This window comes from Xiphophorus couchianus, chromosome 24 (assembly GCF_001444195.1).
Source record: "Xiphophorus couchianus chromosome 24, X_couchianus-1.0, whole genome shotgun sequence".
Classification (NCBI taxonomy): Eukaryota; Metazoa; Chordata; class Actinopteri; order Cyprinodontiformes; family Poeciliidae; genus Xiphophorus; species Xiphophorus couchianus.
The window spans coordinates 12065156-12093089 of record NC_040251.1 but is presented as its reverse complement, the minus strand read 5'-3'; the positions used below and the strand labels follow the sequence as shown (position 1 = coordinate 12093089).

At 36.1% G+C, this 27934-nt stretch overlaps 4 protein-coding genes across 5 annotated transcripts in view; 2 read left to right on the top strand and 2 right to left on the bottom strand.

The window, feature by feature from the left end:
* Positions 1–9343, bottom strand: part of klhl12 (kelch-like family member 12) — a 62144-nt gene extending 52801 nt beyond the window's left edge. Inside the window, exons 1-2 of the mRNA XM_028010137.1 lie at positions 9211–9343; positions 7652–7727 (exon numbers count right to left, since the gene is read on the bottom strand). Of these exons, the coding sequence (XP_027865938.1) occupies positions 7652–7691 (40 nt within the window). The 5' untranslated portion in view covers positions 7692–7727; positions 9211–9343. The remainder of the gene's footprint in view (positions 1–7651; positions 7728–9210) is intronic.
* On the bottom strand, positions 451–1900 carry cebpb (CCAAT enhancer binding protein beta). Its single transcript, XM_028010144.1, has one exon. The coding sequence runs from the start codon at positions 1843–1845 to the stop codon at positions 859–861; it is 987 nt and encodes a 328-aa protein (XP_027865945.1). The 5' UTR covers positions 1846–1900; the 3' UTR covers positions 451–858.
* A 333-nt stretch (positions 9344–9676) lies between the features above and the next one.
* Positions 9677–19250, top strand: peds1 (plasmanylethanolamine desaturase 1). Its single transcript, XM_028010146.1, has 6 exons — positions 9677–9884; positions 12253–12372; positions 12451–12542; positions 13314–13458; positions 13565–13777; positions 15471–19250. The coding sequence occupies exons 1-6, from the start codon at positions 9749–9751 to the stop codon at positions 15584–15586; spliced, it is 822 nt and encodes a 273-aa protein (XP_027865947.1). The 5' UTR covers positions 9677–9748; the 3' UTR covers positions 15587–19250.
* A 1349-nt stretch (positions 19251–20599) lies between these two features.
* Positions 20600–26417, top strand: LOC114140352 (ubiquitin-conjugating enzyme E2 variant 1). 2 transcript variants are annotated; one of them, XM_028010148.1, is made up of 4 exons: positions 20600–20712; positions 22293–22441; positions 23407–23532; positions 25493–26417. In XM_028010148.1, the coding sequence occupies exons 1-4, from the start codon at positions 20691–20693 to the stop codon at positions 25637–25639; spliced, it is 444 nt and encodes a 147-aa protein (XP_027865949.1). In that variant the 5' UTR covers positions 20600–20690; the 3' UTR covers positions 25640–26417. The 2 variants fall into 2 exon arrangements, with proteins under 2 accessions (XP_027865949.1, XP_027865948.1); XM_028010147.1 differs by having other exon boundaries at positions 22293–22474.
* Positions 26418–27934: the final 1517 nt, after the last annotated feature.

Sequence of the window (27934 nt, the reverse complement as noted above, 5' to 3'; positions counted from 1 at the left end):
AAATCGATTGTTCTAACTGTATTATTCACATAAAACACATGTGCACAATGCAGGATGAAATGTATTTCTTTATTATTAATGTGTGAATTTTTTATTTTTATGTTGCACACTTTCTCGGTGTGAGAGATTGCTGCAAAAGCGGTTCTCTACGTTGCAATCTGAATTAAACTCTTATTCTGTGCAATGTGCCACTAAATCAACATTTATTGTCCATTTATATCCAGTTGGAAATTAACTGGATCTGGCATTTAATGTTTTTTGTGAATCGTCTCCATGTAAATAAACTCAATTTTAAAATTGCACATTTTCCTTGCGGTTGAGCTGCTTGTGTCACTGCAATATGTTGTAACCTGGAAGGTGCTGTTACACAGTGCATGATGAAAATTAGGCAAGCATATAAAGCGTTGTGCAAAGAAAAAAAATTATAATAAAGAAAAATGAGTGAAAATCTTTAAACAAAGTATAAATCTGTTTAATTCAATAAAATATCAAGTACAATTAAAGCATTTCACCTTTTAATATTAAATAATTATACTTATTTCATTCATTGCCAATACTATTACAAAGAGTTGCATCATTTCACTGCAGCACAACTCTTCCCCTGACAGCCATTGCTGCAGACACAGTGTACACAAAATGTAGAAATTCACCAGGAATAGATGTAAAACCTGCACAGAAATACTGCATACACCAAAAAAAAAAATTACATCTGAGAATAAAGCTAAGGTGACATGTTTAGGAAGAGTCGTGGATGGCCACCCCATGCGCCCACTCTGTTCAGTCTCATTCAAAGCGTCCTTGTAAACCAGTGGGTGTAGTAGTACCCTGTATTTCTGTAAAGTCCACCAGGTGAGCGGCTCAGCACTGTCCGGTGGCGGACAGCAGGTTGCGCAGGGTGGCCAGCTCTCTGGACAGCTGCTCCACTCGCTTCTGTAGACGGTCGTTCTCCACCGCCAGCTCCAGCACTTTCTGCTGCGTCTCCAAGTTGCGCATCTTGGCTTTGTCCCTGCTCTTCCTCACGGCGAGGTTGTTCCTCTCCCGCCTCTGCCGGTACTCATCGCTGTCCTTGTCCAGGCGCTTCTTCGACTTCCCGCTGGACGACTTGCCGCCGTGCGACGGCGACCTGCCGTTACCTGACGGCGCAGGTGTGCCGGGCGGGCTGGAGCAGTTCGACGACGCGGTGGAAATGTTCCCCAGACTCCCACTCGTGGACTGGTAGTGCAGGTAGGACCTCATGTCGAAGCCAGACGATCCGTTTTCCATTTTCGCGTCTTCCTGGCTGTCTTCTCGGTCCGCGGGAGCAGCGGCGGCGGCTCGGTAGCGGCTCAACTCCGGGCTCAACACGCTGTCCACCCGGGTCTCCTGCAGCTCCGCGTAGTTCAGTCCGTACGACTCCCGCAGGTTCTCGCACTGACTCGCCTCCAGCTCGTTCAGCAGAGAGTAGTTCTTGTAGTTTTGCAGAGCCGTGACTCTTTTGATCTTGCTCTCCCCGAGGAAGTCTGAGAAAGCGTCGCCCGGCTGTGGCTGCGGCGGCTGCGGGCAGTGCAGGGCTGAGTCCAGGTACGCGCTGAAGTCGATGGCTCTCTCCCGCTCCTCCACGCCCAGCTCAGTCATCGAGTCGCCGAGCCTCCAGTACGCGCCGCCGCCTATGGGAGCGATAATGCCGTCTCTGCCGTGGATCGCGAAGCCGCCCTCCTCGTACAAGCCGGCCACTTCCATGGATGTCAACACCCGCCGGACTGCAGGAGCGCGCAGGGCTGAGGTGAGGCGCCCTGACCAGAGTTGGGAAATGTCTCGGGAATGCGCCGCTTTTAAATCCCACTCTGCCCCTGCCTGTGGTAACATGCAAGTAGTAAGTTTTTTTGCGGAGCCTCTCACATTGACAGGTCTTCCTGTCTCAGGGGTTTTTTGTATTTAGAGCAGCCGGGGTGGGCGTGGCCTCGGGGCAGGTGACGCAAAGCCCCGAACCAACCGAACAACCTGTACCACTTCATCAGGTTATTTCCCGTACATAATAAATTAGCCTCACTTGCACCGGAACACTAAAAACACACGTTTTGTGCATCGAAATGATTTAGACTATGACCAAAGTGGTAATTCAGAAAGTGAAACTCCTATTTTACACACATTGTGGTATATTTCTGTTAATTCTTAAGTTTATCAGAAAAAATTAATGTTATAAGACGGCAGCCCTAACCGCGTTGTTATCAGAGGTTGGTAGATTATCCAAAAAATGTATTCAAGTAAGAGTAGCACTACTTTAACATATTTTTACTCAAGTAAAACTAAAAAGTAGCCAGAAAATACTCAACAGTAAAAAAGTATTTGATGAAAAGGCAGCTAGAGTACTAAGTAACTGTTCAAAACAAGCATTTAATATTTCAAAAAAGAATAAGCAGACAGACCAAAATATAAGGTAATGTGTAAATTTGGGTATATTAAAAGATCAAAATGAAAATAATTCACTTAAATAACAAAACCAGAAACAACAAAAGTTTTTTCAAGTCAATTTCTATAAATATAATGAAGCTTTAACAAAAAACTACTGCTGGTGAAAAAACTTTTATTCATTCACTGAAGTTAACCACGAGGGGAAGAAATCTATCTCAACAGTAGCGATACTTCATAGTAAAATTACTCAAATAAAAAGTACATTGTAGTAAAAATACTCTTAAAAATGAATGTTTTCACAAAAGTTACTCGAGTAAGTGTAACTATTAAGTACCAAACTGTTAATAGAAGGCCATAGCTTGTTGTTCTCAAAGTACTGTATCGCTTATATGTGCGCAGATATATGTGTATATGTTATATTCTTTACACAGTTTTAACATATATTTAAAACAAAACATTCAGAAGATGTGGCGGTTTTTGTTTTGCAGTGTAGGAAACCCTGTGCTGCTATTGATCCACTGTGTTTACTCAAAGTCACAGATTTTTAATACAGAAATGTAAGACGACTGAAACATACATACATAGTATGTGCATAATACCGGGTTAAGGCAAATTTTATATGAATTAATGCGATAACGGTAAAGCAGGCAGTCACCTTCTCTGCTTCAGCAGATGATCTGGTGTTTAGAGTTTCTTCACAGCTACCTCTGTTGCATGCAGTTTTTCCTTCCACTAAACCTTATGTTTTGGATGCAGCACTCTGAAGAGTCAGTTTCTGGTTTACACTGCAAAAACACAAAATCTTACCAAGTATTTTTGTTCTTGTTTCTAGTGCCAATATCGTGGCACACTTGAAATAAAACAAAACTGACTTACAAGTAACTTTTCAGCGTTTTTTAAGTAAACAACTCCTTAACATTGATAAAAAGTATTAGTTCCATTAGCCTATTATTCCACTTGTAACATGGGAAAAATGTCTTGTTGTATGTCAAATAATCTGCCAGCACAACTAATATTTTTCATCAAAATTAAGGAATTATTGACTTAAAATAAGCTCCTATGTCGTGCTGAAAGGTTATCTGTAAGTCAGTTTTATCTTATTTCAAGAGTGCTGAGATATTTGCACTAGAAACTGAACCAGAAATACTTGGTAAGACTTTGTTTTTGCAGTGTAAGCCACCTCGCATATGATGTAAATAGCTACTAAACTGTCAATTCATCGCCCTTCCCCTTGATGGTGCAGGTTCTACACAACAATTTTACACCAAAAAATAATATGTTTGTTGGTTGTTTGTAACGTTTAAGTAATTTTTTTTAGAACGTCATTGTTTAACCCCTAAAAAAAGTTTGTGAGTACATGATTTTAAGCCTAAATATGTGAAAAAAGGGATTAAAAAAAGAAGCATGAACTGTATTTTTCTGTCTTAATGCATCCATGCAGTAATAGAACAATGCATCGTATTGCCATACTTTCTTCTACTTTTTAATTTGCTCATTTAGTATTAAAATTTAATTTGTGGAAGTAAAAATTTAAGCTCTGAGTCCAAAACCACAGCTAGGTTTCCTGCATGCTCTGTGGTTTCCAGTCTCATTTGGGTCAAGCGTCAAAGTCACGGCATAAAAAAAAACAAAAAAAAAACAGGAGAAACATGTTAAAATATTTAACTGATTTATTCTAAAATGAAACTGAAATGCACAACTGAAATCATAAGAGCAATACCAACTACCTCATTTTCTCTGGCAAAAAGCGTCTCATTCTCAACAACGCGTCCACTCACGCCCCCTGCAGGCCACTCAAGATCCAAACAACAACCAAAAAAACGTCGACAGTGATGGAAAAAAAAAACCCCTTTCTAGTGACAAGGTGTTTACCATTTCTGTTCAGAAGTAATGAGGTCGGGACGGTGACACCATCTACACACGGCTCGCTCCCCACAACTTCCACTCGCTGTTTTTGATCTGCAGCGAGTGGAAGAATGTGATCTTGATTGGGGGTTGGGGGTCATGCACAAGATGATAAATCTCTAAATCTGTATAAAGGTCAGAGTGGGTGTGATGGGAGATTCAGACGGTCTGGTTTAGGTCTAACACAATTCAGAGCAAAGGTCTCTGTGGCTGTGAATTTGTTGTGTGTATTTATATTTAGCTTCCCTAAATCAATACGTTGTTGAGCTTTTACTCCAGTTTCAGTTGCTAGTTGGTTACAGCACATCTCACAGACAATGATGTTTTAATTTTATGTGAAGTTCTGCTCCCATTTAAAGTCTTTTTCAACCTCAAATTAATTATGATAACCGTTTCCACCGATACCATAATGGAATTATGACATAATTTTACTCATAATTGAAATGCAAGCACACATATTATATCATCAATAAATTATATACAGCATATAATTGAAATATTGATTTGTTAGTGACATTATCAGTGATGTCAGTGGTATTAACATGAAAAACATATATGTTTACATATATCACAATATAAATCAATTAATCACATGAAAAATTAAAATGAGCTCATTATTTTACATTTGAGTGATTTATTGTTTTTCTGTTTCTACCAAAAACTGGATGAATAAAATCTTCAGTCTGGTGATTTGGTCTCAACTAGCCATTTTTTTAAGGACAATTTTGTTTCCAGAAACTTCAGAGTTCATTTTATTTGTTTGTTTCTTTTGGATAATTAAAATGTCTGTCAGTTCCAGTGTTAAGTGATCATTAGAGTTTAAAGTTTATTGATTGTTGATTATGTGTTCTTTTTATTACTATTACATTAGTCAAAAATGGTCTCAAAACAACAATATTATCGTTTATCGCAATAACTTCTGGGACAATTTATCGTCACAAAAATGAATAAATATTAAATTACACTGGCAATCACATAATAAAAAGTATAATATAAATATATACAATAAAAGATTAAATGCATTATTGTTTACAGTATTATCATATAAAACATGAGCTGGATGATCAAGACAATGTCTTATCCTGACTCCATGTTCCTGTATATATTTATGTATAAGTGAATATTGTCTTTGTTTCTTTTTTATTTATTAAAGTGGTATAATATGCATTTTTTCTTTTACATAGCTCAAAATAAAACAATAAGTACTAATAACTACTCTTCTGCCACCATTAAGTTTCCCAATTGAGACGTTTGTAGGGCTGCAACTTACAATTATTTTAGTAATCGGTTTTACTATTGATTATTATGATTATTATGATGAAAAATATGCCACTTTTGTCATTTTTTATTTAACCACTTAATTTTTTCTTGCATAATAAACACATTAAATGCAAAGAAACAAATTCCTTTTATTATTTGAGCTAAGTAGACAGACATAGACATACTGCCCCCTTGTGGTCTGATGTAAAACTGTCTTTTCCTTAACTACAGGTTACGTTTTTGTTCAGAACTGTAGAAATCAGTTTTTATGAACAAAAATGGACTTTAATTTACACAAACCAATGCTACCTTCCCTTGATGTCTTTATTTAGAAAATAAATATGTTTTTATCTTGTTTATTTCCGAATCTGTTGTCATAATAAGACAAAAATTTCAACTCCCCGTTTATGAAACCCAACCTGGTTTTACAAACTCACAGAATTATTCTGCTTAGAGTGTTTTTTCTGTAATCAGGTCCAAATCTTTTGTTCCCTGTTTTCCATGTTTTTAACATAGTTAACTTAAAAAAAACTCATAAGATTTTCCAATATCAAGGAAAAGAATTCAGTGTCGCAGAGTTTGTGTCTGTTTTAAAAGTTTCTACTTCTATAATTTTCATAATAGTGTCTCCAGTTCACAGAGATTTGATAAACTACCTCATAAATGCGTAATTAATCCCGTTATCTCATCTGGTGAAGATGCAGAGCTCCACCCTAACCTCCCACTATAAACCTGTTGTAGATGTAATTAAACACTTTCTAAATTGTTTGGTTTAATCTAATGTCAGGGATAATTACACACTTAATGATGGTACATTTAGATGTTTGCTGGATCCGCATGTGTGAACAGATCCAGACTTTAGCATGCAAAGTGCAATAGAGCTTTACATGCATGCAACCTTTAAGAATGTTTCACAAAACTCTGCTTCTTAATAAAAATAATAATAAGTTTATTTGTTTTTCTGTAATTTTTAAACTTTTCCATTCACAAGTCAAAAGAAGACAATAAATACAGAATATTGGGGGGGGAAACAAGATGAAAGTAGTACAGAAATAGATAAACAATATTGAAATTGTAAGAACACGGGTTAACTTTTCACTCAACTTGGAATTTTTCCACATTTATTGAGCTAAAAACACAAACTTTAATGTATTTTATTGAGATTTTATGTGATAGACAAAGTGAAATATAACTGTGAAATTAAATGAAAAAAGTTACATTTTCATAGTTCATACAAATTCAAAAATGCATTGAGCATTTTGTATTTGCCCTCTTTAATCTGATGCCCCTACATAAAATTATAAAGAAGCCATCTAATTAGTGAAAGTTTACAATAATGCACACCTTTGTGTTGCATAATTAATTATAATTCTATGACTCCCAAGAAAATACACGGACATTTGTGACTGAAATGTGGAAAAGATTCAAATGTGTGAATACTTCTGTACTCCAATGTGTCGAATAAAATCATAAAATCTGTGTGCTGCTCTTTTTTCTTACTCCAAGCCTTATTTATCATCAAAAAATGTAAATTTACATTTGTTACTAACATTCAGTCATTATTTCTGATAACATAAAAGTTTCTGTCAGATTTAACAAAGCGGTAGGATCTAATTGCTGAAAAGGTAAACTCTTCATTTTAACTAATGCTTCTGCCTAACAGATGGACATTTTAATCACTACTGTCCTCATGATGGATCAGTTTCATTTTGAGGTTTTTCTGTTTCTAATTAAATTCATCTACAGGAAGTATTGCAGCATTTACAGTAAACTGGTAAAACAAGAAGAACAGAAATAGCATCTCAGTGACTCAGTCGTATCCTCAGAAACGTTTATGTAAACATTGTTATTTACTAGTCATGACCCACAAACATGGCTGCAAGAGGAAAAAGAAGAGTTTACTAAACAGACAGTTTGTTTTGGCCCTTGAAGAAGTTTTTAACTTTTTCTTTTTAAAGGTTCAAAAACCTTTGGGTTCTCATAAAACAGTTGCATCATTTTAAAGTGTGATTAATTAAATTTTACAGTATTAAACTTTTGTAAAATCAGACTTTTCAGTCTGCAGATGCGCATTTGATTTGTGGAAATTACTCACCATTCGTGACGTTATTATGTTCATCTGATATTCTCTTCATCCTTCTTCCTGAACCTCTTTTCTTTTTTCTCCAGTTCTTAGAAAAAACCACAGAAAGATAATTACTGTAATTTGAAAAAAAGATACTCAAATGAAATGAAAAGTAGGGCTGCACAATATTAGTAGAACATGTAGCTGAAATAATATTGCACCACATTAAGATGCAGATAGATTTTGATTTTCTCTTCAATTTTTTTCTATTTACTCACTAGTCTTAGTGAACTTTAGCAACTTGGAGGCTTAAAATACACACAAAGGACAGCAGTGAAAGTCTGTCAAACAAAACAAATCTATTATTGACATGCAGAATTTGCAGGTATAGCGCCGAAAACACAGCAGACTACCAAATATTGAGATGTGAACCCTGAATCTTCTTGCTACAGAGCAAGCAACCGTGCTGCTGTGCATTACGGGACGATGATGTGATCTTATATGTTGTGCAGCTCTGTTTTTTGCAGTGTTGTAATAAAAATAAAAATAATTTTAAAAAAATCACTGGGGCAGCTGCAGAGTCCTGACCAAAAAGAGAAAAATGTGTCATATCCCAGAGGTCCTTAAATCACTCCTGTTTGTAAAAGGATATATTTTAAAATCTTGTTTGTCTATAAAGGATAAATGATCTTGGGTGTGAATGGTTCTCAGAGAATTCAGATCCTTCAGGTAATCAGAAATCTGGTCGTTAAATGTTTCCAAATTCAGGCCTTAAGGTCTGAAGTTCTGCAACATTTAGATATGTTTCTGCTTCAGGACACCTGAGTCAAATGATCAGATCATTAGCAGGAGTCTGGAGAACTTTACTGTGTACCGAGAGGGAGAATAATTTAGTTATTTGATTCATGTTGAACTAAGGACACATCCAAAAGTTACAGAACATCGGCCGCTTTGACAAGAGTTGAAGAAACTCTGTTTAAATGCACCTCAGCAAGAGCCACTTCCTGAAAACCCGCCATGTGTTTGTTCCTTTAACAATCAGAAACATAATATTTTTACTACACCTCCACTCTAAAAGCAAATGTTTATTTTATTGGGTTATTTAATCAGTAGTTGTCATACATTTGCAGTTTTTATATTTCACTTTTTCCAATTTAATTGTTTGTGTAAATCGTGCTTTTCAAATAAACACAATAAATTCTACAATAGCATTTATACACTGCAAAAAACATGAAATCTTACCAAGTATTTTTTGCATATTTTCAGGTGCAAATATCTTAATACACTTAAATTAAGACAAAACTAACTTACAAGTAACTTCAGAAAGATATAGGAGTTTGTTTTAAGTAAATAATTTCTGAATATTGTTAACAGTACTACTTCTACTGGCATATTATTTCACTTATAACAAGATATTTCCCCATATTATAAGTGAAATAATCTGCCAGTGGAAGCAGTACTTTTTAAAATCAATATTAAATAATGATTGACTTTTAAAACCCTCCAATATGTTGCTGAAAAGTTGCCTTTGTCTTATTTGCGGAGGCAATATATAAATGGCGCATAAATACTGCATTTATTTCACCAACCTGAGCTGTAAAGATGACAAAATTGTGACTCTTGCTTCTTTGAGAAAATAAAACTTAACTTCTTCTTCTTAAGTTTTACAAGGCAGCTTGCATCTAACAATATACTTAACTCCATCTAAATTTGTGTTATTTTGCTTTTACAACTCGAACTAATTCGATGAAAAACAGCTGGCATTTTTTAAAATGCTGCTGGAACGACAAATACGAGGGGTAACGAATGTCGCTACAACACCAGTTCCGTCCGTTTGAAACGTGCCATACGCTCACAGCGCCATCTTCTGGTGAGTTTCACATCTACATCTGAGGAAACAGCACGGGTGGGGCCAGGAAATGAAATACTCTCAATATGCCTCCCTATTGGTTGCTCTAAAATTACGGAAACATTTTCTCGCGCTGCCATTGGCTCTTGCGCTCATCGATTTGTGTCTGATTGGTTGAAAACATTGCCATTTCCGTCGGATGAGACGTTCACGATTCCTTTGGTTCCCGGTGCTGTGAGTGGAAGGACCGAAAGGGGCCGGGCCCACAGAGGAAAGAAATGGCGAGTATCGTCACCGAGGACGGGTGTGGAGTGGCAGCGGAGACCCCACAGCCGCAGGGTCCGGGTCGGGGCGCGGTCCGATGGGGCTCACAGCACGCCGGTGCCCGTGAACTGGCTAGTCTGTACTCGCCAGGTGAGTCGATCAGCGCCGTTTGTGGGTCTGGTGCTGCCAGCTTGAGAGCTGAAGAAGAGGGTGTGATATATAACGACTGGCTGCCTAGTTAGTCACCAGCAAACAAACTCCGATGAAAACCTAACAAATTGCTGTGCGAGCGACAACAGAAATGCCTTTGATGACCGGAACCAGTCGGCGGCTGCTCCTGCCTCTGTGTTTTGTCCGAGCCACAATGCTTTTGTTACACAATAGGGATCATGTGAGACCGGTTACATTTGTGTGGAGTTTGTGTTCAGCGTTAACATTTTCAGCACTGAGGTTATGGGAATCTTTTCTCCAACAGGGTTGACGTGCAGACCGTGACCTAAAAACATTAAGCTCTTAAACTATGTCAGGATTCCTCGTATTACAGTACAGGTTGGACTTGATTCACAAAGTAAATCCTCCACACCCTTTATACAAATGTAATGGTTCGTGCTCTGTTCAGACCAGCCAGCATATGACTAATTTGGTTGTGTGCGATAAACAGACCTTTTCCTTCCTGTGTCCTTTTTAAGATAATTTTATTTATATTGTAAATAGGTTAGGGTTTTCTCCTCCCTTCATCTTCTTGATTTGTCTTGTCACGACCAGAAATGCGAGTGTATTTTATCTGGTTATTATATCATAGATCTACAAAATCATTTATATTCAGCCTTCCTTACTCTTAAGCCTCTAAATGAAATCCATCTCAGCCAGTTACCTTCAAAAGTGAAGCTTAATGCAGAGGTAGGTTAGGAAACGGTTTGTTGACAGAGCATACATTAGCTGTAAACTATATAAATGTTGATTTTTTTTTTTTTGGGAGAGTGGCAAGAGACAAAAAAACCATGGTGGGAATTTTAGAGAGGGGGGATGACACTGGGTCTGTCTAGATCCTTGTAGAAACTCTTTCTAAAGGGGCAGCATTATGCATTTTACAGGTACCTATGTTGCCATCATTTATAAATAGTCTGTATATCAAAACTAACTTAAAAGAAATCACAATTTAATGGCTTGAAATTGGGCCTTTGTCTCTTTAAGAAGCTCCTGCTCTTTCCGACACAACCTTTAGCTACTCCATTAAGCCGTTTACCAACTTTCTTAGGAGTGTTAGGCTGAGAAATAGTTTGTTTGAGCTCTGCAGACTCTCAGCTCCTCCAGGTGTTTGCTAGTTGCTGCTGCTAGTCTGGAGGAGCTGAGTGGGGAAGGCTTGCTCTGTGAGGCGGTAGCTCAGCTTGGAAACTCCAGTTTTGTGTAAAAAGGCTTGGTGAAAACAAGCGTTTTGCACAGTTGACTGGTTGCCACGGGTGATTAAAAAGATCACTCAAACATGCATGAAAAAACCAAAGCAAAACTCCAGGTTTGTTTTTGATAAAGGAATAACATTATAAAATGAGGAAAAGCTAAAAATGTACATATATATTTTTTTACATGTCGGCCCTTTAAGAGCCTCGAGACTAAACATACAACCAGATCCATAGTGGACTGGTTTAGATCAGTGTTGCCGTCTTTCATGGTTTCGATGCGTTTCGTCTCCAGAACACCAAATGATTGGATTTCTGTTCATCAGCCTTTCATTTCAGGTGTGCAGTAAGACTGGAGACACAATCAAATTACATTTATTTAAGTGTATGCAGACATGTCGCAAAAAGCAATAAATCGCACGATAAATTAAATCAAGCTCATTAATTTAAATTTGCATGATTTATTATTTTCTCTTTCCACCAAAAACTAGATGACAAAAATCTTAAGTCTGGTTCTTTGGTCTCAACTAGACCATTTATTTGTTCTTTTTATTTTATTTATTTTTCTTGAAGGACAAATCTGTTTACAGAGACTTCATAATTTATTTTATGTTTTCAGTTTTATTTATTTTGGATATTTAAATTGCTCTCAAAACAACAAAATTATTGTTTATCGCAATAACTTCCAGGACAATTTATTGTCCAACAAAATGTCATTGTGGCAGGTCTACGTGCAAAATAGACCTGAAGTGTGTTGAAACGGCCTAGTTGAAGTCCAGACCCAAATATGATTGAGAATTTGTGGCAGGTCTTGAAAACTGCTCAATATTCAATCCATATGATCTTAAGTTGTTTTGCAAATGTGAATGGATAAAAAAAAAAAAAAAGAAACAAGTTGTTATCACATAAATTCCAGTGAAATAAAATAAAATTCGTTGTTGCCACTTTAAGCAGGAATCTGATAAGTTTAACCTTTGAAAGTTTTATTTTTGGACGACACGTTATCACAAGTAGGTCAGTGAATCAGAGAAGAGCTGGAAACTCGTTTGGACTGTTAATCTAATCAGGAACATTTCGCTCTTTCTTCATTTAGTCAATTTTGTTTCTGTATTTCCTGGCAGGCAAAAGATGTCAAGAATGGATCAGCGTCATCCTCTGCTTCTCTCTCATGGCCTTCAACTTAATTCACCTTCTTACCAATTTCCATCTGGGACACATGTGGTACATACAGCTGGGCATCGGTAAGCTCTGAATCCAGAATTACACAAGGTGTGGATGTTTTTATTAGTTTTTTTTTCTGATCATAACTTCTTCCTCAGTGGCAGGAATACTCACCGCTGACTTCGCGTCGGGACTCGTACACTGGGGGGCCGACACATGGGGATCAGTGGATCTGCCCATCTTTGGAAAGGTAAGATCTCAGGGTTTCCACCAGAGCTAAAACAATTAATCGATTGTTAAAATAATTGCCAACGAATTTAGTAATGGATTAATCATTAACTGGTGTACACAGACTCCAAAAAAAGGACGCTTTTCCTTAAAGAACAGCATTCTTAGATGAGTAAATGAGCCAAAAATGTGCAAAAATGTTTGCATTTAAAAACAAAAGAAAGAAACAAACTACTTTTGTCTGTAAATATGTGGCTTCGCTCTGTTAAAAACCAACTTTTAATTAACTTTTCAGCAAGATATACGAGTTTGTCAATAACTCCTTAATATTTATTATAAATAGTTGTAGTTCTATTGTCAGACTATTTCACTTATAACAGGAAAAAATGTTTTTGTAGGACAATTCAAAATCACAAAATTTTTTTAAGTATTTTTGGTGCAAGTTCTGGAACAAATGTCTTGAAATAAGACAAAACTTACAAGGAACTTTTCAGCAAGATATGAGATTTTTTTTATGTCAATAAATCCATAATACAGGTTTTTAAATGGTAGTAGTTATAACAAGATGTTTTCCCCATGTTATAAGTGAAATAATCTGCAAGAGGAACTAGTACTTTAAAAAAAAAAAACAATATTAAGAAATTATTTAGTTAAACAAGCTCTGGAAAGTTACCTATAAATTAGTTTTCTCATTTCAAGTGTACTAAGATTTTTTCACTAGAAGCTGCTTGGTAAGATTTTGTGTTTTCTGTTGAGGTTTTCACTAACTAGCCGGATATTTTCCCTCCTGAAGGCGTTTATTCGCCCGTTCAGAGAGCACCACATCGACCCCACAGCCATCACCCGTCACGACTTCATCGAGACAAACGGTGACAACTGCATGCTGACCATCGTCCCTCTTGCAAACATGGCCTTCAACTTTCTCATGCTGTCCCCCGGTGAGCGTTTCTACCAACAAAAATTACATTTTGTCTGAAAATATTAGCGCAGGCAGAACTCAACGGACGGTAAACATGAATCGTCTCGGTTTTTCTGTGACTGCAGCGGACATTTACCACATCTACCCGTGGTACTGCTACTTGTACGCGCTGGCCATCTTTGTGACGCTCACCAACCAGATCCACAAGTGGTCGCACACGTACTTTGGCCTTCCTCGCTGGGTGGTGTTCCTGCAGGACTGCCACGTCATCCTTCCTCGCAAGCACCACCGCATCCATCACGTCTCCCCTCATGAGACGTATTTCTGCATCACCACAGGTTCGTCTCTGCCGGCCGAGTCCCAGAACGAAGCCTGTAATGAACAAATCAGTTAACCACATAATAAATTAAAATTAAATGGATCATTTCAATTCTGATTTAATATTTATTGAAGGGTAGAAGACTTCATAATCCATGTCATTTATGTTTTCAGTCATGTGTGGTTTTTATTGACATTTTATTTATTGTTTTTGGTTGTTTTATTTTGGTTATTTAAAATATCTTCCAGTTTCAGTGTTTAGTTTTCTTTACAAACTTAAAGCAAATTTAATCTAGCATAATTATGCCATTTATTATTATATTACTTGAAAATAGTCTCAAGAACACAACATTATCATTTGTAGCGATCATCTGGGACAACTTATTGCCCCAGAAACTTATCATGACAGGCCGATTTAAAACATTTTTTATTACTACAAATGTGGCTGTTTTAATGGGGGGAAAAATACACAATTTGGTCAAAGTGTGTATTTAGGATAAAAATTTCCCTTTATTTCCTCAAGTTTTCCATATATTCTTTTTAAACTAAATGCCTGATTCTGTATCATTGGCCTCCATTCTGAATGTTTTTTATTAATTCACCTTTGAAATCTTTTTTCCTTGTTTCATTCCCTGGTGTTCAAATCCCTTCAAAATCTTATCTTTTATTGTTTTCTATTTGTTACAGACACATTTAAATGTAGTGAAACCTACCATCTGCCACATGCAGGATGGGGGAAATTAATATTTTGATGACTTTTCAATGTCTTTGACAAATGGAGATCAGAGTTAGTTCAGTGTTGCTGGTGTAAAAGTGGATACAAGAGGAGTTAAAAGTTCTGAATATTTCTTGGTTTGGTGAGAACTGAACTTTGTTATGCAATTAATTTTATAAAGTTAAAAGAAAGATTACATATATGGTAATCTTTATAAAAATGTTGAGACTCAAATTTCTTAGTGTTGTGACACAATTAAAAATTTTAATTGAGTTAGTTTCAGGGTCTGTAATCAATCACAATGACATTTTAATTGTAAACCATATATTGACAAAATAAGCAATCTCAAATCCAAAAGGCCTTTTTGCTTTCCCATCAGATTGTTTTTAAAATTAACCCTCAGTGGGCCAAAAGAACTCCTTTGTCGTCCATTACTGTTTGCTGCTTGTGCGTAAGATTTGCAGGCGTACCAGAAACACAATACAAAGGTTCCAGCTTTTTAAAAAAATTTTACTAGGAAAAAAAAGAGAATGCGATCAATTGCATTAAACATTTAAAGCAGTTAGGAGGCAAAGTGGCAAAACCTAAAACTGCTGATGTGCAAGTTACTGAACAGATCGTTGCTAGGTAACCACAAGTTACTTGACATTGTTGCTAGGTAACCAAAGAGAGTCAGTTACTTGATACCACCAGTCTTGCTTACCCTGAAATTAGTGAATAATCTATCAGGCGTATTATCTATTGATATTATCATATGTCTTTCTCAATATATGTATTCCAGATTTATTGTGAAACCTATTTATTGAGGTACATTTGCTGTTTGAACTATTAAAAATAGGAAGTTATAAGCATTTTTTGTAGGGCTATTCATGGATGTAGTGAACATAATATTTGCATGATAATCGTTGGGTTTTATTCCGAGGCAGTCTGATGGAGCACTAAAATCTTTTTTTTTTTTTCCCAGTGAAGTTGATTTTCTCTCTCTCTCCTCTGTCCAGGTTGGTTAAACTATCCTCTGGAGAGGCTCGGTTTCTGGAGAACCTTGGAGGATCTCATCCAGGGCGTGACGGGAGAGAAACCCAGAGCAGACGACTTAAAATGGGCTAAGAAATGAAATAACTCTGAAGGCTAACTGCATCCTACCTCAGCAACCCCTGGCTCTGCCCAGGCTTCACGTTGTGTTTTCTTGCCTCACTTAAAAACTGCAGTTCACAAGATGAACGGCTAACCGTTTCTGATGCCATAGCTTTAAGTCTTGCACATTTTTGCGAGGGCTCTGTTTCTGGGATTTTATTTTATAGCTTTTCTACACTGATACATTATCTAAACTGCAATATGTTATAAGCTTTTTATTTCTAACACAGGTCATCATTTTTTTAATGGTTTTTGCAAATAATGTATCACTTTCCAAAGGAGGTGAGACTATTACTCTGATCTGAACCAGCGCTTTGGAGAATGATCACACACTTGATCAGGAGAGCTTGTATTCACACTTTTACTCGTCACCGCTTTATTTTCTGTTGAATGAAGAAGCTCTAAAGAATCGAATTTGATATGAACGTCCTAGAATCAGTCAGTTACATAGGATCTCTCTGGAGGCGATACCATTGTTGATAGCTTGTGATCAGATTTCAAGTAGCTGTTACATTTGCTCTCTACTTGCACATTTGGGTTTGCACACTTTTTGATAGTTTTATAGGATAAGTGGAAACGAAGTGAGGCACAAATATGTTTTTTGTTTATTTTTTTTGTCAAGAATTACGAAATTCCTATCTTTCCTTCTAAAAACAGCCATATTTACTAGTAGTTTAATAAATGGATGAATCTGTTACAGAGGGAGAACCAGTGAGCTACTAAATAATCAAAATACAAAGTCAAAATCAAAGTCTGAAACTGACAGCTGCTCTCTCACTTCCTTATTGATAGCTTTGCCTGTTAAAGTTACTTTATACACCCAGTTTTAATAGTTGCACTTACATTATTGATGTCTTAACTGGATTACTTCAAATCTAAGGACTGCGGGATTTCTTTTGCTTTATTTTTTTCCACTTTCAAGGTGAACCAGAGCAAAATGTCTCTGGCTGACAAAGGGGACATCAGAAATATTACACACAGACTTCAGTCTGTAGAAGTAAAGATTCATGCTCTGGAGAGGAATACCAAGAACAACCCTGGTTCAGCTCAATGAATAACTCAAAACAATGACCAGCTCAGTGTTACACAAAGACTTCAGTCAGTAGAAATGAAGATTCAGCGGCTGGACTGGAAATGAAGCAACTCTTCTTCAAAACAAACGGAGAGTTTCTCACAAACCTCACCCAGAAACTCTTTGGGAGCTAAACTGAAAACATAAATTCTCACACTTCGAATCAGATGAGAATATTAATCAGCGTGATCAGCTTTGAGCTGAAATATTCCCCCATCATCAACACTTTAACACCGACTGCACCAAAGAAAAATAAACATCACCTTCAAACACCAACACGAGCTGTGAGGCAAGACAAACGCATTCAGCCCCCAAAGTGAACACCAAGAAATCTCAATATGTGCCAAAATTGCATATTGCCAGAGATGATCAATGAATGCATTTGGTCATTTTTCCAATAGTAAAAGAATGAAAATACTCGTTCCCCACAGATAGTGTCTGATATAACATAGAAAATACTCTCTCTGATCTGGACAAACAAAAGTCTTTACCATTCTTCTGAACGCTATTGGGAAACTAAAACTGGAGTCGTTTCTCAGTGGTCCCATACCATCAGCTCGATGGGGGGATTTGAAATACTCCAGATTGCTCATGATAAACAGATGGCTGCTAAACGCTCGTTCTGACCTTCATTGACAACCACAGGATATTCTGAGACCGTTGTCATCTCTTCGGACGAGGCAGACGATGTCTTAATAAATATGGGACAAAGCTACTCACTGCAAACCTCTTTCATTTTATCAACAATGTGATCACCGCTTCAGAAGAACGGGCTCATGGACGTTTGATAAGGATGCAACCCGCTGCATATCAGGAACAACTGGAGACGGAACGACTCCTTCATTAACGACCCAACACACGTGTTAAGTAATGTCTTCTCCTGGACCTGAGATTATTAAATTCACGGATAAAAGTTCTCAAAAATACAACTTTTCTTAATGCTCACAAAGCAGACTTTACTTCATCAAAAGTAAATCTCCGATTTTCCAGAGACAAGCCCGTTACAATAACAACTTTTACTGGACGATAAATTGTCCCAGACGTTATTGCGATAGAAGATAATATTGTTGTTTTGAGACCATTTTGAAGTAATATAATGGTAATGCAAGAATACATCCTCAAAGATCAATAAACTTTAATTTCTATTGAACATTTAACACTGGACCTGGAGGACATTTTGAATATCCAAAATAAGAAAAATAAAATAAATTACAAAGTCTCTCCGTAAACAAAATTGTCCTTCAAAGAAACAGGCTAGTTGAGACAAAAACACCAGACTGGAGTCTTTTATCAGAGAAAGGAGAAATGAGCTTGTTTTAATTTATCATGCAATTAATTGATTTATTGCTTATTGCGACAGGCCTACCCAGAGCAGCTGTCATTTTGTGAGATCGGGTTCGCTTTACACCCGTCCTCCTCTAGAACGCATCTGGCTTCCCGGCAGTACAAAACAGGGCAGTACTGTCCGGATCACCAGAAGAAAACTTGAAAAAACAAACAAAAAAACCCCAACAGAAATACTAAAATCAAACCTCATGAACTTTCTGCCACCAAGTCACTTAAACAGGCTCTGCTAAATATAAGGTAATTAAAAGGACTATTAGTTACTGACTACATCACTGAGCATAATGTTGATTTCAAGCGTAGTAAGATAGTTGCACCAGAAACTAGACCAAAAATATAAGATTTTGTGGTTTTGCAGTGCAGTTTTAAGGATGTCTTGTGCTTCTTATAAATCCGTAAGATATAGGATAATGACTATTGGTTATTGATAGAAAAGGCTTAAAGAGACTCATTCATTGGTAATAAAGACTCGTATGACAGAGAACTTTGAACTGAGGATTTGTGGTGAGCTGAACGGGAACCCAAACCACTTTCTCTCTTGGCTTTAGGTGCTTTTGTTATCGATTTATTGCGCATAAATGTTCTCTCCAAGTGCTCTCAGGATTGTTGTTAGAGCCATTTAAATACTTTAGTGGGGTTTTCTTGTGTGGGTAAAAACAACCACTCCATTACAAGAGTTAAGGATATCATTTGAAATATTAAAACAAATTTGAGTTGAGACAGATTTTGTTGGGTAAAGCAGGCAGTTGACTGACGCATTCCTGGTTGTTTTGTGGCCGTGAATCAATACAAATATCTTCTGTCTGTTTGTTATGAAGGTATAATTAGTTTTCGTTTCCATTTCGGAGGACTGAACGATCAGAAATGGATCAGAGGTGTATTTACACACCATATAAAGATGATATAACCTTGATTTCTGGAAGTTAATGAGCTAGTCATAATGAGTCCTAGGTTTTTCAAATTAATTGCCTTATGCTTTCCTTAAGGATTTACAGTAAATGTTGCCACCGTTGTTGGAGAAAACGGTCTGAGTGACTTTATTTTGCCTGTCATATGACTCATTTCTCTCTGAGTTGGAACCCACATGGATGTCGGTGTTGGTCGGATGCCCTTGGAGATAAAGCTTAGATATCAGAATAATGCCTTGATGCCTTTTTGTTGTCTTCCTTATGGGAGGCTTATAATGTACATATTAACCTGTATTTATAAATAAACTAACAAACACCAACTTTTTTGTGTGTGTTCTTTGCCTTGAAGACGTTGGATACTTTAACCATACATCTGAAAAGTATTAAAATATCAATAAAAGTTTAATTCACCGTCTAATTCAGTGGCATCCCATTTTTATGCAAAATTGGGCAGTCACAAATTTATTTGAAAATAAATTTCACATAGTTGAAAAGCTGTCCTGTTTTTCCAAATTAAAATGCAAATTATTGTTGTAATTTTTAATCTACTCAGCAATAAAATAAACATGCAATATTTTTTATTGAAGCAAAGTGGCAATTTTTTTGTCAATGGAGAGTTTCCTAAATTTTTTGCAATTTTTTCAGTTTTTTAAAAGCTTTTAAGCTACTCTCAGCAATAAAAACAAGAACTTTCGTTTTAAAAAATCATTTTATAAGCCAAGTTTAATAAATGCATAAGCTCTGTTTTTTATTTTATTACTTACTATGAAATTAACCTGCTCCAATTTTCTGAGAAACTGAAATTTTACACTTCATTTGGTGCAACACATAATGTAAATCAGGGGTGTGAAACTCAGTTTAATTTTAGGTCACATCAAGAAGCATGAATGTCCTCAAAGAGGACAGAAATTATTTGTGGCAGAAATTATTAGCTAAAACTACTGTTAGAATATTGTAGCTTTCTCTGCATTCAATGAGGATCTCTAGAAATTTTATATTTAGCATCTAAGTAATTTGTACAAACAAAAACTCACTTAATTTGATTAAAATTACACAACTATTATTTTGAAGTTCTATTTCTGTGGTTCTTTGCAGTCCAGGGGGCCAGAGAAACATCTTCATAACCAATGATTTTTGAATCGATACTAACTATGTAGCCAGATTTGGATCACAGGCATTAATTTTGACGCATTTGATCTAAATTAACTGAAAAAGGCTTAAAATATACAACTGTATAATGAATATACGTGTTTTACTTTTTAAATTAAAGTAAAAAATCAACCATGAAGAGGTTGAAACTCTATTTAAGAGTATGTTGAATTTTTAAAACAGGGACCTGTAAACAACATTAGTTGTATCACTGTCTCTGCACATCCTAGAAGTCGAATAATAGACCTATTAATAATTAAAACGCAGCTGGTGTAACACTGGAGAGCAGCAGCTGTTGTTCCTCGCTGTTATTTTTTACATTTACTATTAACCAATCTGTCACAGCTCTTATTCACCTCACATTGATTAGCCTATATGAATATATAATCAATTAACTTGATGTATTTCAAAATAAAGCATGGACTTTATCTCCATCATTTTATTTCCTTGAAAAGATCAAGGAAGATATTTTTTATTATGGCCTCTGGGTTTTATTTAATTATTAAATAAAGCAGTAAGCCTTTTTTTAGGAGGAAGCAAAGAAGAAGCAATACAACTACAACGTGCGCGCACGACTGGGCACGTGCGCGTTCCCGCTGCGTAGCGACAAGATGGCGGTCGCCACCGGATCAGGTAAATGATGAAAAAACATCTTTAATCACCCAAAGATTGCCTTTTCTAATTCGCTAATGTATACATCTTCATAACCAATGAGTTTTGAATCGATACTAACTATGTAGCAAAAGGTGGAGGTGTGTTTTAGAAAAGATAAACGCGAAATAAAAGCCCCAAAGAATGAATAGGAAGCGATGGCAGCAGCTAAGCTAACCTAAATTTAAAGTTTAAATAACCGATCTTGCAGGATTGGCGAAAGAATTTCTGTACTGTCAGTTAGTGACTTTATTGTTCATATAATTTAGCTTAGCAATGTGAGCCTCTAAAGCCAAATGTCGCCTACTGGGACCGCGTTCCCTCCGCGTACTTATTTGCAACATTGCGATATTAACCGACGCTGAAAACGGATGTCACCGGCCGGGGTTTGTCCCCTCGCTGATTGTTGGTGTTGGCGCATCCAGGCGTGTTTACGGTCAGCAGCGACGGGACCTGCTGCGGTGGCCCAGGCTGTGCCGATGCCGGTGGGCTGGAAACGTGGCTGTGTTTGTTCGGAGGGCGCAGCTCTGCCTCCGTCTCACTGCAGAGGCCAAATGATGCAGCAGCACGGCGGCGGGACCGCCGTGTAAATCGGCGGGACCGCCACAGTAAATCAAAACAGCGGTGGTTGTAGGCCACATTCACCAGGAAGGCACAGGACAAAAGAATGGAACAAAAACAGGGCGACATTTTACCATTTTAGATGATCAAAGAGCCACCTGGAGACTCCAAATATAGCAGATGAAGCTTAAAGTGTTGCACATTAATTCTTATTTATTGATAAGGGAAAACCACATCTAATTCACAGAAGTGCTTTGATACCTATTTAATAGTCAAATCACTAGATTGGCATCAAAGCACTTTTAATAAAATCCTCCAAATCTCCTCGAGGGTCAGATTCAGCTTCACTTGGTAAAAAAAAAAAAATCTCCTATAATCACTTTTTGCTATTCAATTAGTTAGTTATAAAACAGTCAACAGATCACTGTACTGTACTGAACGTGGGATTATATGAATATATAATCAATTAGCCTGATGCTTTTCAAAATAAAGCATGAACTTTATATCCGTCATTTTATTTCCTTGAAAAGATCAAGGATAATAATTATTATTATGGCCTATGGGTTTTTATTTAATTTCACCCAAAGCAGCAAGCAGCAGTATATATTTTTAGGAGGAAACAAAAATGAATACAAGCTGAAAAGTTTGACTCTTTCAGGCAAGTAGAAAGAGCTGAACCTTACACATGTTGATGAGCTACAAAGGATCCACTTAAGGAATGTTATGTTACTGCATTTCAGGCAATAAAATGTTTATTTTCCTATTTAAAAAGGAATAGTATTACATATTTTAGTGTATTCGTAATACCGTATAAAAGGTTTAAATGAAAAATATGGAGAATGTGCCAGTTTTTAAAATCTGATCAATCAATTAATTGTCAGAATACTTGATTGAATACCAAATTGCATTAACTTCACGTTTTATTGCAGTAACTCAGCGTCTTGTCAACAAACAGTTTAAACGAGACGTATTTACACCTTTTTTTCTTTTTTCACAAACAGGCGTTAAAGTTCCCCGCAACTTCCGACTTTTGGAGGAGCTGGAAGAGGGTCAGAAGGGTGTGGGAGACGGAACGGTGAGCTGGGGCCTGGAGGACGACGAGGACATGACCCTGACACGGTGGAGAGGCGTGATCCTCGGCCCTCCGAGGGTTAGTGGCGCCGTTTCAACACCTAACGGCCTCGTAAGGCATTAAGCAGCAGAGGTTAAAGGTTAATGCAGTGCTGTATGACAGGAAAGGTGGGAGGTTTGAGCTGAACATGGAGCTTCAGAGAGCAGATCATGGAGGAGAATTAAGACCAGCTTTCCTCTAAACGGTGGCAGAGTTTTTATCCTTAGGTCTCTGAGTTTAAACCACATCAGATGTAATCACAGGCCAAGCAAATATCATTTCTAGTAAGTAAAATCACCAAAAATGTTATTTTTTAAACTAAGCCTGAACTATTTTAATTAAATTATCAGATTTTAATGTAGGAAAAGGATTGTAGATCCAAAACCTCAAATGGTTTTTGCACCTTTTCTTTTTTGTTAAATGAAAAGCATCCTGTTTGTTTTATTTTGACCTCAATTTATTAAAACTGATAAAATATTTAATCTATTATCAGCAATAAAAACAGGATCTAGTTCAGTCTTCATTTAACTACCATTGTAAATAGGAAAAAAAGGAGTAAATTTCCACCCAAAAAATCAGAAATGTTGAGATTAATCTCAGAAAGTTTCTGAAAAAATGTATTAAATTAGTTGCACAAAAAACAAACATAAATATGGAGTTTCATATTTGAAAAAAGGAATGTAAGATTGTATTTGCTTTATAATGTATTTCTAATATTGTGTAAAAATAAAAAGTCTGCAAAAAACAGTTTTTCTTTAATCCGATTAACGATCAGAATAATCGATCAGTGCAGTAATCATCGCAGAGCTACTGGACAGATTCTTCAGAAGAAGTTTTGTTTATTGTTACTTTAATGTGTTTACATGCTGTTCACTGTTTTTAATTGTACTATAAATATGCTTAGTAAACGTTTGTATTTACACATTAAATATGGGTAGAAGTTGCATCTTTTCCAGTTTCCAGACTCGGCCTGCTAACCTCTCTGTCTGTCTGTCCGTCTGCAGACGAGTTATGAAAACAGGATGTACAACCTGAAGGTTGAATGTGGGCCAGGCTACCCAGACTCTCCGCCGTTTGTCAGATTTGTGACCAAGATAAACTTGAATGGCGTGCACACGTCCAACGGCGTGGTATGTAAATCCCCAAAGCTACTAACTATGATGACTATGAATGTTATCTTCTGTGATTATCTTTGATTATTTGTTTAGTATTTGCTTTAGGAGTGGCTGTTTAAAACCAGAAGGGACTTTTTCCCATGTCTGTTGTGCAGTGATGAGATTCCTGTTTCAGTTTTATGCTTGTAGGAAAAGAAATGGAAGATGGTTTGCCTAAATAAATGTTTATAATTTAAAATTGAATGGCTCTATTATGATTTATAAGCTGATTTTGGTTCATTATAAAGTTAATTTTTTACATTTTTTCATGTTATAACGACAAACTGTAATGTATTATGAGACAGACCAGCATAAAGCAGCATGTAATTGTGGATTTTAAGAGTGATTATACATTATTTTACTCTTTTTTTTGTACAAAGACAATCTGAAAAGTGTGGTGTACATCTGTATTCAATTCCTTGACTATATTTTGAAAAACCGCATTTCTGTGACAAGCTTTTCACGAAGAAATGTGAATTTTGTCTCATTCTTTGTAAAATAACTCCAGTTTACTCATGTTGGGTGGAAAGTGGTCTGAGCTTTGACTAAGCCATTCTTACAAACCAATAAGGTTTGATTCTGTTGAAACTCTGGCTGCAGAGTCTAAAAACACTTTTTAAGTAAAATGGTTGCATTGGATTTTATTTAGTGGTGTTGTAGGAAAGGGGGTTTAATACAAATGCTGTTTGCCAAACCTTTTAGTAAAAAAAAAAAAGCGCTAATCTGAGTTGGTCGATTGCATAAAACGTCAACATAACTTCATTATGTAATAAGATGTGGCTGTAAAATGTAATAAAACATCATTAAAACTGCATTATGTAATAAGTGTTATAAAATCCTTTAACACATTTTGAATTATTTGTAAACATGTGAGTTAACAAGGATTCTGGTTATGAGTCTGAAATGGCGACTAAATGACTGAAAGTTTGGACTTTATTGACCAAAGTTTCAATTTAAATGAGTGTAGAATCTACAACATGATCGTTATTAGAAGAATAATGATCAGAGTTTGTTCATTTATCGCATAATGTGCCACATTATCACATAATTTCTAAAAAAAAGAGCAACCTCCGCATTTTGTAATTATCAGTGCAAAATATAATAATGTCATTACACTGCAAAAACAGAAAACCTTACCAAGTATTTTGGTTTAGTTTTTAGTGCAAATATTTTAGTACACTTAAAATAATAAGCAACTAACTTATAAGTAGCTTTTCAGCAACATACAGGAGCTTGTTTTAAATCATTCATTCATTAATGTTAATGAAAAAGTATTAGCTTCACTGGCAGATTATTTCACTTATTCTGTGGAAACAAATCTTGTTACAGGTGAATTAATCTGCCAGTGAAATTATATCTTTTTACAATCAATATTATGGATTTATTGACTTAAAAAAAGAGTTTTGTCTTATTTCAAATGTACTAAGATATTTGCACTAGAAACTACGCCAAAAGTAAGATTTTGTTTTTAAAGTGTACTAAAAAAACACAGATTTCTCCCAAGTATTTTTGTCTAATTTCTTGTACAAATATCTTAGTACATTTAAAATAAGAAAACTTAGTCTATAATCCCTTAATTTTGGTTAAAAAAGTTCTAGTTCCACTGGCAGATTATGTCACTTATAGTGTGGGGAAAATATCTTATCATAAGTGGAACTAGTACATTTTTATCAATTTTAAGGAATTGCTCACGTTTTGCTGAAAAGTTACATATAAGTTGGTTTTGTCTTATTTCAAGTGTACTAAGATATTTGCACAAGACCAAGAGTACTTTGAGATTTTGTGTTTTTGCAGTGTACATCTGTGGCAGAAAGAATTAAAAATGGGTTCTGGAGTTTTACTTATTGACGTTTTATTGCATATTGAACCCTGATATCATTGCGTGTCGCGGTATTGGATCTGGAGCTTCACCTCGTTGACGTCTGGCTCTCCGCAGGTCGACATGCACGCCGTGACCCCGCTGGCCAAGTGGCAGAACTCCTACAGCATTCGCATGGTGCTGCTGGAACTGCGGCGCCTCATGATGTGCAAGGAGAACATGAAGCTTCCTCAGCCGCCAGAGGGCCAGATGTACTCCAACTGAGCTTCTGCTGCTTCTTCCGTCATGTTCTTCTCCTTCTTCCTCCCTCCGATTTTCTCTCTGTTTAGTTTTAATCCCTTAATCCGAACGCCATGCCATGAGACACTCCACCTTCCACCTACAAACATGCACATAAGCAGCAGGAGACGTAAAAGCGCCAGAGCAGAGACATTAAGAGCTACTCAGAAAGCACTTAGATTCTCTTCATTAGTCATTTCAGGCCCTGGTCTTTCATTAGAAATCATCCAAATACTGTACATTGTACTAATTATTATTTTTTCCAGTTATAAATGTTAAAAATGCTGATTGTATAATAACAAACTTATTGAGTGTTTCTCTTTGTGTGCTGCCTTTTGTATCATAGAAAACATAGGAAACTTTAACATGCATCACCATACTTGGCTAAACGTGGCTTGGAGAAGATGTACAGAAGAATCCCAGTTTTTCTCTTTCTTTCTTTTCTTTTTCTATTTTTACTGCATTCCACGTGGCAATAAGAATGTCTTTATGTGTTCAGATAAATCTAGATGTGTTGCTGTGGGCTTTGCAAAAATGTTTTTGTACAGGTGCTTTTGTAAATGCATAATGTTTAGAGTTGTAAACATTGTGTATTTATCTAAAATTATATCCTAAGAGGCATTGTATGCAATTAGACCGGCATTTATATCATGCTTGAAAAGAAAAGTGAAATCAGCTACCTCTTTTGGCCCAACTCGATGTGATGTACTGCATTATTGTGTTTCTCTCTCCATTTTCTTTCATAAATCTCTATTCATGCGTCTCTGGTGAAGATTGTTGTGTATTCTGCCACCGCGTGACACGTTTAATAGATTATTATATCGATAACCTGGAAATAGCTTAATTTTTAAAGATGAATGGAAAAAGTCAAAGTATTTTTGATGATGCTTTTCCTACTTTTTCATCAGTCTTAGCTGAAGATAAGCAAAAACATATTCTAAATTAAAGAAAAACAATTTTAAAAAGCACATTAGATAACATATAGATGCATCTAAATTCATTAAAATTAAAGGTATGGCAGGCTGTTTTAACATAAAATTGAAACTGATTTTTGACTACACATTAAGATACATATATTTTCACTTGAGATGCCTTTAATTACATTCTAACTTATATAAATGTCAGATTTATCATTAAGTTGTATGGAGGCTTCAATTCAAGAATTCTGCAATGAATTACTATCTCACTGGTTGTGCAGGAGGCTCTACTAATACTTTTATAGACTTGGGAATAGTATATTAAAGGCCAACTGACATTTTAAAAATATATATTAAGGATTTTTTAGGATCTTAATTTTAGAAGAATTCAAGACTCTAAGGATGCGCTCACATCCAGTACTGATTCTGATTTTCTTCACAAATTATAAAAAACGCACTAGATATAATCTGAAATGAAGCTGTATAATCTACATCTAGAGCTTTCTATAGTATATACTAAGATGGAGGCTCAGCGTTTCTACTGTATCAGCTTATAATATTTTCAGACAAATTACACGGCAGAGATTATGGAAAAGATTACTGATTTTAGCTTTTTTTCTCTCCAGATAATATTTAGAAAGCATTGCTGCTAACTTACACTAAACTTTATCATAAATATAAAGTGAAAAATGTTTCACAATGTTTCTATAATCTTTTCAGAGAAGCAATAAAATGGCTAAATGGACAGAGTTAGAATTTTACGTATATAAAAATTAGAGGACGTTTTGACTGAAAAACAAAACGGACAACATTAAGCTGAATTCAGCAGAGAATATGTGGAGGAAGTGTGACACATGACCTTTTCCTGAGCACGTAATGCTGACTGTTACTTTGCGTGATCACATTTTTAACCCAAAAAGCTTCATTTTCTTGTTAGAAAGTGGAAGCTCTATGTCAGATGTCTGTCCAGTTAAAATAAAGTCACAACAGCAGCTTTGACGAACATAAACAGAGTTTTAAAGCCACATTTTTAAAACTAGTTACTATCTAAATGTAATATATTCACATATTTACATCAGTAATTTAGTTCAAAAGGGGAAACTCAAAGAGATTAATTGAAAAGTGGACATGTCGAAATGAGAATTTATTCTACATTAAAAAAAAATGAAGAGTTTGTTACTTATTAGTAAAATAATTTATAAAAGTTAAGCGAGACTTTCTTACTGCTGTTTTTTTATTGGTGTTTTAGTTTCTCTTCAGTGATAAAAGACATGTATGTGGCTACATCATGAGTTTGTACCTAAATATCTCCAGAAATACCTCAAACTATCACTAGATCCTCTTTTTTTATTTTTAAACTTTT